The sequence below is a fragment of the Anabrus simplex genome, chromosome 12 (assembly GCF_040414725.1).
Source record: "Anabrus simplex isolate iqAnaSimp1 chromosome 12, ASM4041472v1, whole genome shotgun sequence".
Taxonomy (NCBI): domain Eukaryota; kingdom Metazoa; phylum Arthropoda; class Insecta; order Orthoptera; family Tettigoniidae; genus Anabrus; species Anabrus simplex.
In genome coordinates this window covers 24,350,549-24,363,212 of record NC_090276.1, presented here as the reverse complement: position 1 = coordinate 24,363,212, position 12,664 = coordinate 24,350,549, and the positions used below count along the sequence as shown (strand labels likewise).

The window sequence follows — 12,664 nt, the reverse complement described above, 5'->3', positions numbered from 1 at the left end:
TTAGTAACAATGTCCTTCTCCATACTTTTGGAAGTACTTAATACATCACTGAACTTCGTCACTTGATAAACCACTCAATGTATCACCACGTAAAAAAGTTTGCACAATCGTAAACGCGGACTCCCTCGCTGTCATCCGCGCATAATGTGAGGAATGTGGCGCTTGGTCTAATGATGCAAACTGGAACGTCCCAAAGTCTACTGATGCAGTTTACAGTTTAGCTGATTCCTGCTATGTCGCTTAGGTTTTCAGTTTACTGACAACTAATGGCCTCTTGTAATGCAGTGGGAAATTTTTTATAAGTAGTTAAAGCCTTCCTCCATAAGATGGTGCTCCGGAGGATGGCGCTTCGTCTACTGTTGCATAACTCCATCCAATTACAACGATATATATTTTCTTTGCATCTGTGCTATGAGTTGTAAAATGTCTGGACAGATCAATCTACTCAAATGAAGCTGAATTAGCTCTCTTAACAATTGTTTTTTTTCCCAACCATTTTTGCATTGATCCTCTCATTCAATTGAGGCATGTGTAGCTGAATATTTTTTAATAATAATAATATTTGCTTTATGTCCCTCTGACTACTTTTTAACTGTTTTTGGAGATGCCAAGATGCTGGAATTTTGTCCTGCAGGAGTTCTTTTATGTGCCAGTAAATCTATCGACACGGGGCTGAGGTATTTGAGCACCTTCAAATACCACCGGACTGAGTCAGGATCGAACCTGCCAAGTTGGGGTCAGAAGGCCAGCGCCTCAAATGTCTGAGCCACTCAGCCTGGCGTTTATTTTTGTAATGCAGCTCTACATTATATTTCTCTTTGTTGATGACAATACCATACATCAAACATCTCGACCTTTCAACCATTTGTTGACAGAAATACTTTTCTTCCTAAACTTCCCGAGTCTTTTGTTTTGCATCTGCTGGCTGAGTCCATATCCTTGTTAGGATTAAAGGAACTTGAATCCATCACTTACTTCAGTTCAACCTGTGCAGCATCACAAAACTCTATAATTGCACAGATGCAATGCCATGCCTCCTGCCCTGTCCCCACACTCTAAACAAACGCTCAGTGCGAGTTGCCCCCTATGGGCACCGTTGTACAACATGGAGTCCCGAATGGATTTTTTTTTCTGCCCTTCACAACTCCAAGACCAGACAATTGTTATTACTATCAAAAACTTCAAGTATCATTATAATATCCAACAGTTGTTAGCAATTTGCTTTCCTGTTAATATGTAGTTGGTAACATTTAAAACTCTACTGACTATGCTCGTAGATTCTACAGGCCTTTTTGAAATCCTCCACGCCCGAAATTTCTATAGGGTCGAGAATATGGTATATAATTTTAAATCCCTATCCGCAATTTTTATGGACTTGGTTATAGCGACGTGTTCTTGGTTCTGTGTAGTAACTAAATACTTTTTTTTTTGCTTTACGTTGCACCGACACAGATATGTCTTACGGCGACGATGGGATAGGAAAGGCCTAGGAATTGGAAGGAAGCGGCCGTGGCCTTAATTAAGGTACCATCTTCAGGGCTGCCGACAGTGGGGTTCGAACCCACTATCTCCCGATTACTGGATACTGGCCGCACTTAAGCGACTGCAGCTATCGAGCTCGATGTTGTAACTAATTCTATCAATAGATGGCATTCAATAGCAGTTTTCATTATATTTTTCATGAATAAAGGATGCGTTGCAGAGAAGCTAAAGAATGTAATGAACCATAGGTGTGAAAAATGCTAAGACAAGATGAAATGTTTAAACTAGTTGGTGCAGAAAAAATAGCTCACAGTGAAAATAGAATACTACTTATGTGCTTGAAGATTATGTTATGTAAATAATTTTGGAGGTCTAAATTGTAGCATATTTTAAGCCTAGGCCTTGTAACGAAAATGTTAAGGATACCATTTACCACACCAAGAAACAATATGATAGCATAAATCAGTTAATGTGTAGCTTTTATCACTATCAAAATACATATATAGTCAACATCACTAGAGCAACAAATAGGTTGAAATTATTATTATTCATTTTTCAGTTTAAAATGTGATAAAGAACACAGCAATACACATGTCCTATTCAGAATGTTTGAAAGCAATAAATGCAATAATGTACAACTGAGGAGGATTCTTTTGGCCTAGTCCCTGGGGACAAGTAAAAAATATAGGCTTGATCTTGCAAGTATTACATTCTTCCATCTCCCTGCCCATACCTGGCAACATAGCAATTTTCCGAACCATGTCCACACATCTAGTTCCAAATTATTAAAAGCATATTAACTGGTAGTTTATTTTATTGTATTTTGCAGCCAGTGGAGCCTCTAAGGGAAACTGAAATTCAGAAGATCATTGAGGAACTGAGTTCAGGCCATTCCTCTTCAGCAGACACCGAGTCCGAGACAAGTTTCAAGACTCCAGAGGATGTACCCCTTCCAACTATACCATTGAGAGAGCGTACGTTTGATTCTGTTGCCACTTATGGCAGCAAAGATAGTGAGCTGAGAAACGATTTCACACCCACACCAATTTCCACGGTTCGGACGACTCCCACTCCTTCACTTTCTACTGAACGTTCAGATCAAGATTTAAGATGGCCCCCTCATCTAAAATCTGAGGTGGTTCAACAACTTGTAGAGCAAGCCAAAGCTCTCATGCCTTATTTCAAATTTAAACATAATGTTTAGTTTTCTCTCCAACTCTTCCCACCATTGTTTCACATGCTAGAGTTTGGGATAAAATAGTTGAGATTAAAATAGTCTACCTGAATGTTGAAGAGTTTGCTCTGTTTATCTTTATCTTTTGTTAATAAATGTGTTAAATAAATATACACAAAAAATAGCCTCCATGTTTTACTGCTATTAGAATCAAAATCATTGTCTAAATACAGAAAGAGAGTATATTAGAGAAATATGGGAGGAGATCCAAAGAAAACTACACCAAAGTTCAAAATGAAGACTGTCCCCCAAAATATTCAGGGAACTGACATCTAGCCATGCAGTTATTGGCGTGACCTGTTAAGCCCCATTCACAATGCAAACGTAACGTAACGTAACGTAAACTTAAAATTAACGTTAACTTAGAAGTTAGCGGCCATCTTATCTAATGGAACCATTCACAATGCGCCGACGTAAACTTAACTCGGAGTACGTAAAATTAAGGGATTGCAAACTCCAAGCTCTTGCGGTTAATTTTACGTTAACTTTAAGAACCAGCCAATCAGAGCAGAGGTAAACATTGCATGTTGTGCACGATATAATGACTTCTTTCGACGAAACACTTGTACTTCTCTTCAAAATAATCTTTGTATGTATGTATGATAGAAGGAAAAAGAATTACAAATATGCTGTACCGAAAAATAATAGGTGGAAATAAATATCTTGTAGCAATGCTATCTGATGGTAAATGGGGGGAGACAAGCTCGCAGCGCTGGCGAACGGAAGAGACAATCCCTGTCATAAATAAAACAGTGTCCCTGTATATTTCTTAACGTTATGACGGACTACTAGTTTTTGAAAACGATATCATCCAAAGATCTCATCGGGGTGTGATAGATAGGGTCATAGATGTCGGTAAAGGAGACCTTACATTTCTTTTTATTAGAAAAGGGGAAGCGAATCGTAAGAAAGGCAAACAATTCAGGTTTCATACGCATGTCCAAAATGAACTGATGAGGATAATTTCTTACAGTAGATTACCGAAATCGCCCTGAGATAAACTCCTTTGATTCAAGGGATGAACCCATTTTCTGCACCGTTGTTTAGATCGCCTTTTCAGGTACCGTAGGCCTACACAGCTCCCAGGAGCAAAGCAATAGATGTTTGAAGTAATATGAATTCCGCTACCACGTTGTTTGATTCCAACGAGGTATTGAAATATAAAACTGCGAGATAGCCCAAAACTCGACTTCCGTGCTTAATAACATGGCAGTGTTTTGATTGGCTGCTGTATACTCTTTACCTTAATGTTACGTTCCTCCATTGTGAATACCACAAATTTTACGTTAATTTTATGGTTACGTTACGTCGTTAAGTTTACGGTTACGTTTGCATTGTGAATGAGGCTTTACACCCCAAGGTAAGGTAAGAGTGAAATTCAGAAGATTGTTGAGGAACTGAATTCAGGCCATTCTTCTTCAACAGTCACCAAGTCCGAGACAAGTTTTAAGACTCCGGAGGATGCACCCCTCTTCCAACAATACCGCTGAGAGAGCGTACCTTTGATTCTGTTGCCACTTATGGCAGCAAAGGCAGTGAGCTGAGAAACGATGAAATGTCCCACCCTGAACATTGTTTATAATATTAGTAAATTTGGGTTCAGAATAATCTCATTCTGTGATGAGAAACCTTGCTCCATTCATGGCTCAATACATGGTGGTACCTGTCACAAAAGCATACTGGTTTCCAGTTATGTAAGCAGACAAGAGTCGGTTTATGGAAGAACTACTAGGTTTACAACCCTAAGGTTGGTTGGCAGCAACTCTCCAAAGGTTCCAGTTTTGTGCCATTCTCTTCAGTTCTACTGTACATAAGACTGACATCCCAACACCTCCACCAGCTGACCAATATTCCATTTTAGGCCTTTATGGGCAAACATAAGGTGAAAATGGTCTTGTTTTAGTTTTATGCAAAAACAAAGAGTGAAGCCCAGACTCAGGAACATTCTCACATTCATTTTGGAATATGGTGGGCTCCCTGCTGGAAAAATTATATACAGGTTGTCCCAGGAGAAATGGTCAATACCAATATAAATGGTCCGTTATGGTCAATATTCAGGGATATGTCAGGAAGGATAATTTGAAGCAAAAGTGGACATATGACCTATTCCAAATGGTTTCTGAGGTAGAATTCATTTAACACATTGCGGACGGGAGACGAGTTAAATCGTGTTTGGCTGGCCGAGCGTTGCACACGGGAGACGAGTTAACTCGTCTTCACGAGACTCGTATGTTCGGTGACAATCAATACTGATCTGCATTTAGGGCAGTCGCCCAGGTGGCAGATTCCCTATCTGTTGCTTTCCTAGCCTTTTCCGAAATCATTTCAAAGAAATTGGAAATTTATTGAACATCTCCCTTGGTAAGTTATTCCAATCCCTAACTCCCCTTCCTATAAATGAATATTTGCCCCAGTTTGTCCTCTTGAATTCCAACTTTATCTTCATATTGTGATCTTTCCTACTTTTATAGACGCCATTCAAACCTATTCGTCTACTAATGTCATTCAACGCCATCTCTCCGCTGACAGCTCGGAACATACCACTTAGTCGAGCAGCTCTTCTTCTTTCTCTCAATTCTTCCCAACCCAAACATTGCAACATTTTTGTAACGCTACTCTTTTGTCGGAAATCACCCAGAACAAATCGAGCTGCTTTTCTTTGGATTTTTTCCAGTTCTTGAATCAGGTAATCCTGGTGAGGGTCCCATACACTGGAACCATACTCTAGTTGGGGTCTTACCAGAGACTTATATGCACTCTCCTTTACATCCTTACTACAACCCCTAAACACCCTCATAACCATGTGCAGAGATCGGTACCCTTTATTTACAATCTCATTTATGTGATTACCCCAGTGAAGATCTTTCCTTATATTAACACCTAGATACTTACAATGATCCCCAAAAGGAACTTTCACCCCATCAACGCAGTAATTAAAACTGAGAGGACTTTTCCTATTTGTGAAACTCACAACCTGACTTTTAGCCCCGTTTATCAACATACCTTTGCCTGCTGTCCATCTCACAATATTTTCGAGGTCACGTCGCAGTTGCTCGCAATCTTGTAACTTATTTATCACTCTATAGAGAATAACATCATCCGCAAAAAGCCTTACATCCGATTCCACTCCTTTACTCATATCATTTATATATATAAGAAAACATAAAGGTCCGATAACACTGCCCTGAGGAACTCCCCTCTCAACTATTACAGGGTCAGACAAAGCTTCACCTACTCTAACTCTCTGAGATCTATTTTCTAGAAATATAGCAACCCATTCAGTCACTCTTTTGTCTAGTCCAATTGCACTCATTTTTGCCAGTAGTCTCCCATGATCCACCCTATCAAATGCTTTAGACATGTCAATCGCAATACAGTCCATTTGACCCCCAGAATCCAAGATATCTGCTATATCTTGCTGGAATCCTACAAGTTGAGCTTCAGTGGAATAACCTTTCCTAAAACTGAATTGCCTTCTATCGAACCAGTTATTAATTTCACAAACATGTCTAATATAATCAGAAAGAATGCCTTCCCAAAGCTTACATACAATGCATGTCAAACTTACTGGCGTGTAATTTTCAGCTTTATGTCTATCACCCTTTCCTTTATACACAGGGGCTACTATAGCAACTCTCCATTCATCTGGTATAGCTCCTTCGGCCAAACAATAATCAAATAAGTACTTCAGATATGGTACTATATCCCAACCCATTGTCTTTAGTATATCCCCAGAAATCTGATCATCTGTCGGAACTTCTGAAACTAGCTGGCAGTCAAGGTTACTAGAATCTCGGTGTTGAAGTTTTTGTGTTATTCCACGATAGCTTTACGTTACGTTCTTCTTCTGTTTCATGATTCATTCACTAAGTTTTCCAACCTCATGTTTACATTGTTCAAGGAGTCATGTGCTGGGTAAGTTGTCGCTTCCCAGACTGAACACGAGCTTAGATGCAAACAAGATTTGTAATGAATTATATCCGGATAAGTAACCGGATTACCCCAGTGGTGTTGACAACCGTGAGTTCGATGTTGAGAGCTATTCTAACAAAAGTGTTTTGATTGATAATAATGATGTACGCTCTCCAAAACAACGTGACGTAGAGGTGGTCGAGAATGAGGCTGAGAGTACAGTAAATGTAAGTGTAAATGGAAGTATATGTCTATTTAGAACCTCAAGATATTGAGTAGTAGGGCTTACTTTTTGTGATGATTTCTTTGAACTTGTTGCCGAGCATACGAAATTTTATCATGAGCAAACTGCTTCATCACACAAAATATCTCCTAAGTGATTGAAGTGGCCTGATGTAACGATACGACATGATGATTTTTTGCTTAATGGGACAGGTAAAAAAGTCGTAATGGAAAGACTACTGGTCAACTGATCCCCTCATTTAAACCACCATATACAGTGAGTAGAAAGAGATTTGAGCAGATACCACTCCAGGAAACGTTATTAGGATTCTTACCAAAGATCTCCTGTAAATTTCACCATAATCAGTACAAGGTTAGTGAAGCTCAACTCATTTGTTTATGTGCATGTGCTGTAGCAATACGTTACACAGAAAATGGCCAGGCACAGGGGTTGAGCAGTGTGATGATCAACTGGTCCGCAATGTGTTAATGTATGTTTGATTTTTGGGCTAGTGGCACACATGTATGTGACTCATCCTATCTCTTTGAAAATGGGTACAAGTTTTCCGCATGCAATGTTCGTCATGTACATGTTGGTGGGACATTGATATGTGCAGTAAGTCACCGTGTGCTGGTAGTAGGATTATGTTTCACCATTTCAACAATATATTCCGGTTCCTGCACAGGTTGTTGAACTACACATCCAGAAGAAAAATGGGAACTTGGAAGAATACCTGCTTCAAGCAATGTGCTGAAAACTCTGGTAAACACTCTACGATCAGGAATCTGATGTGCTGGAAAGCACCAAAGGTTTTCCTCGACAGCAGCAGGAGCATTTTTCATCGCAGAAGCCATAAACATACACCATATCTGCATGCATATTCTTCATTAGTGTAGATGTGTGGTGTGTGTACAAACTTGTTAACCGATGCTTTTCTCTGATTCACTCTCAGTTCCTCGCATCACTTCACTCACAACACATCATGGACAACTGCGCGTTCAACAGGCTAGTTTAGTGGCAGAAAGACATCCCGAGCAAAGAGGTTGAAAGCAACGAGGTAGGTTGGGCTAGAATAAAACTTCAAAGAGGTTGGATGGGTAAGACACATATATACACACTACTAGCCCAAAAAAAAAATATATACATTAAATGTTGTCTATCTCAGAATAGAGCACATTTCCATATGAAGCTTTTTGCTTCAAATGATCGTTCCTGTCATATCCCTGAATATTGACCATTCCTCCTGGCACACTCTCTATACACCAAACATGAAACCAATGGCAGTATTTTGGAGAGAAAACCACTTCAAGCCAAACCAGTTAGGTCACCAAAAACCATTGCAGCTGTAGCTCAAGTCCCTTTAAATCCACCAGAATTGGCTTCTTGTGAGTCGATTAACTCTCATTTGATTCAGAGAATAATGTTGTCTGATAGTGACAATTTTTTGTACAAACTGACAACAGTTCACAGACATTACATGAAGAACCAGCGAGTACAAATTGGCTGTTTGGGTTATTGCAGAAGGTTATGCTATGCTGTGCAACATATGCTTCTCTGATGCGGAGTAGGTTTTCCTAAATGGCGCTATTAATAAATAAAATGTGTGATTTAGGACAGGAAGACCTCCTATATTGTGTCTGGGGTGAAAATCATGGTCTGAAAGTGTACAGGCTGCAATTTTACAGCCATGGAATTATAGGGCTGTTTTTTATTTTATTTTTTCCATCGACATGGTCAACAGTGTGCACGACATGGATATGTTGCAAAACAGTTTCCTTTCAGCACTCTACACAACAAGGCTACCAATGGCGACACAGTGGTCCATGGAAGATAGAGCTTCTCTACATACAGCAAAAGTTAGTCTAGATTTGCTGCATGAACATTTTAGGTCCTAGGTGATAACTCATTAATATCCCAAATGTTCCCATGGCAGTTCAATCTGGCCACTACATAGCCCTGATATTAATCCCTGCAGTTTCTTTCTGTGGGGATATTTGAAGGAGATAAACAATTGCAACAAACAAGAAAATTTTCTGCAGTTGCGAGCAACCATTGTGACTTCTTTCTGAGAGTTGGATCAGGACTTCTGTCGTCGTCAAGTGGTTACAAATATTAAGGTTAGACTCAAGGAGGATTTTTGCCGAGAAGGTGGACATATTGAACATGTACTGCACACTGTGTAAATAATACACATTCCGGTGAGTATTTTAATACTAACTTGTACGCAAGACATAGTATATTACAAATTTTACAGGTCATTTTCAATGTACTATATGACATTTTGTGTGCCTGTATGTTAAACGCTAGAACAAAATACGTAAAATACTTAGCACTGGACTGAAGTCCCAAAATCAATATCTGTTCAAGCTCACACAGGATCAGAAACAAAATGTCATGTATTTCCTGATCTGGCTAAAGGATAACAATGTTAAATATTGTATTACCCTATTATTCTGGATCATGCTGCTAAGCATGGATTAATCCTATGTCAGCCCTTATGGACAACCCTGATCTACTATCATCACATATGTTATGGAAAAACATTGATACTGATCTTGGTAAGTAGTCTTAAAATTATCATTACATTATGTTTCATATATTTAACATTATGAATTCTCTAGCCTATTCAATGCCGAACCCACATATATACATTTCTGAGCGCCGTGCCTCATCCACCAAACCCGTATATGTACGTTTTGCTGCAATGCCTACTTCACTGAGCTCATATAGGTATGGGACATAGTATGTAAATTTCTGTGGAAATGTTCAAGGAAGTTCTCTATAATACTGTAGACATACCACTCCCTTTTGCATGTTTTGAAAGTGATCTGATGTTATTTTTTCCTTTGTTGGAGTGAAACATCTTTCCCGCTATCGTGTAGGCATCATGACATCTTGAAGTATACGTTTATTTCTTGTTAACGAAAAAATTGAATGTTCCTCATAAACAGTGATGCTGGATAGGATTTTTTGATGAGAAGGAGAATCTGTATTTACTCGCGTATTAGACCCCTTTACCCCCCCCCCCCCCACTTTTACAGCCCAAAATAGTAAAGGGGGGTCCAATATGCATTAACCTCAAAATTTTGTGCAGCAAACACATGACTTTTAGGTTATAAAGAGCTAAAATTGTACGTGTAAACATTCTATACATACTATTATTTAACAAACTTAGAATGTATTTAAGTTATACTGGCTATTTTCGTTGGAAGGCAGTACTTCTAAACGTAAAAAGATGATAAATGGTGAACACGACTTTTAGGCCTACGGTACATATAAAAGTCCATTTTACATACTCATATCACGTCATTTGTTACGTCTTATTAATTCTTCTGGTGAGGCTGACGTCAGGAAGGGCATACAGCCGTAAAAACTCGCTGTGAAGATTCATCTCACTTCATATTCGATCCCGTAGAAGAAAGGGAGAAGGGTATCGTGTTATCATATACCTAATTAAATATTGATACAAAAGAACTTAATGGCCAGTCATTTGTCTCTATCAGTTCAGCAGTAGGCCTAGCATACAGTAAACCTGATCACTGCTTTCATTTGAATTATCGCCTTGCATCGCCAACTTCCCTGCCTTGCTACCAGCGTGTCGGCATTCTAAGTGACGTCATATTCACTGCTATCTCTCGCCAGTCGTGTCAGCCATGCTTCATTCCCTTTAAGCCATGCACTCAATCCCGATTATAGATTCTAAACAGTGTAAATCTATTCCCAGATGGTCTCTGATATTCCCAGTTGGTGTATGTGTAGCAGAAGCCACTCCTTCCGAATAAAGAAGTGCTGTAGAAGGCATGTCAAACCATCAGCTGATAACTAGCGTATGTTATGAGTTGTACTTCCGAATGTAATACATGGAATGGAAACATTCTTTTGATAACTGCTCTGTTGAAACACAGACCCTTATTTTTAAGTACATTTCATGCTCGTTCTCTACATTTATCACATCAGGATTTGCATACACAGCTGTCCATGAGATAAGACAGACCACATTGTTTAGGTTAGGTACATTATCGCCCTGATAGTGCCACAGACGATAGTGCCAAAAGTTTGACAGAAAAAATAAAAATAAATACAGGAAACTATACTGCATTTATGGATATCTACAGGTGTGGCGGTAATGCGCTTTATTATGGCAATATTTAATTTCGGACATTCGTTGTCTCTTTTTTTATTAATGCATACCCTAGTATGTTTTATTTGGCATCTCTGAAAATCGTTTGAAGTGCGTGGGGACATAAAATTATTATTATTTGTTGGGTACGTTGGCGAGTAAAACAATCGTTTTAATTGGATAGCTTTTATCATGTTTTAAACTTACTTCTCTCCAAATATAGGTATACCTATACTGACCCGAGTTACGAGATATTAAACGACCACTTTGTTAATGATCTCGCCTGCTGTATAAATAGCAACAACCGCGAATATTTCTCAACTAAAGTAAAGTCATTTCGTCATTCCGAGGTGGTACAGCTCTTTTTAGACACACCCCCAGTGGAGGGGATTTACATGTACCACTTTTACCGCATATCAACCTTCCTGCCATTCGTAAATCTCTCGCAGTACGGTACCGGGAATCGAAGTCAGACCCCCGAAAACAAGCAACTAATCGTGCTAACCATTACGTTGGCAGACATTATTAACTACAAAACACAGACATATAGCATGACTGATGCATGCTTGCAATGCGCGGGTCGGACATGAAGCAAGGCCTATTCATCTATTTGTGTGACGTCATCAGAGCTGCAGTAGACCTACGCTACAGAGACGGACATTTCTTAACTGCGAAACACAGATGTACCGCATGGATTCGACGCGTTTTCATTGCGTAGGCCGTACGGACGAAACTACTCACAAATCTGTGCGATGTCATCGGAGTTGCAATAAGACTTGTACCTGCTTCGAAGCGGAATCGTCGTCGTTCGCTGACAAATTACGTTGGGGGTCTTATAGGCGAGATTTTTTTTTCATTTTCTTCGCCTCGAAAAGCCACGGGGGGGTCTAATACACAAGTAACGGTATAGGGGACGATACTGAACTAAGAGAAAGTGTGAGACAAAGTGATCAATCTGATGAGGAATTTTCACTACTTTCTCAGATATGCTTTTTCTGCAAATGTTGTGATTTTGATGATACCAGTTCCGGAATCGCCAGTTTTATATTATATTTCAGTAGTAGTACCACTGAGTGGAGTAGCCGTGCATGTTAACATGCTACCGCTATGCAATCAAACTCTGCATTTGGGAGGCGAGTGAGTTCGAGCCCCACAGCCGGCTGTCCTCAGAGTGGTTTTCTGTGATTTCCCTTTTTTATTTCTAACCAAATGCCAGGACAGTTCCTATCCATAGGCCACAGCTGATACCTTCCACTTCCTTACTGAGTTTCATTCACCATCAGGAAGGGCATCCAGCCATAAAATATAATCTCATATCATCCTTGAACCCGTATCAGGAAATGGGTCAAAGGGGGTAGATATACATTCCAGTAATAGTATCAGTAAAAATGTATCTGCTAAAGTGGTTTTTTTTTTTCCCTTGAAGAAAAGAAAAAAAATCTGGCCTAGAGGGTTCGCCTGGTCTTCAAAAGATGGCAGTGAAAAGGCCAACTTGATGGCATCTAAACCTCTATTGAGCTTCAATTTAAATATCGCCCGGGAAGTGAGCAGCTCAGGATTAAATTGCTGGCTTGAGCGGTTAATATATGCACGCACTGGAAAAGGAACTCAAAAATACATAAAAACACTGTACTTCAATATAAATAACTTTCTTTTAATATGGTTCCTAGAACCAATTATTGACAGTATATAA

General features: G+C 39.4%; 1 protein-coding gene across 1 annotated transcript in view; it reads left to right on the top strand.

Annotated features, from left to right (window-relative positions):
• The window catches only part of LOC136884111 (fibrous sheath-interacting protein 1), a 60,786-nt gene extending 57,976 nt beyond the window's left edge, over nt 1-2,810 (top strand). The window contains exon 6 of the mRNA XM_067156150.2: nt 2,312-2,810. Coding sequence (XP_067012251.2) covers nt 2,312-2,686 — 375 coding nt within the window. The 3' untranslated portion in view covers nt 2,687-2,810. The remainder of the gene's footprint in view (nt 1-2,311) is intronic.
• Nucleotides 2,811-12,664: the final 9,854 nt, after the last annotated feature.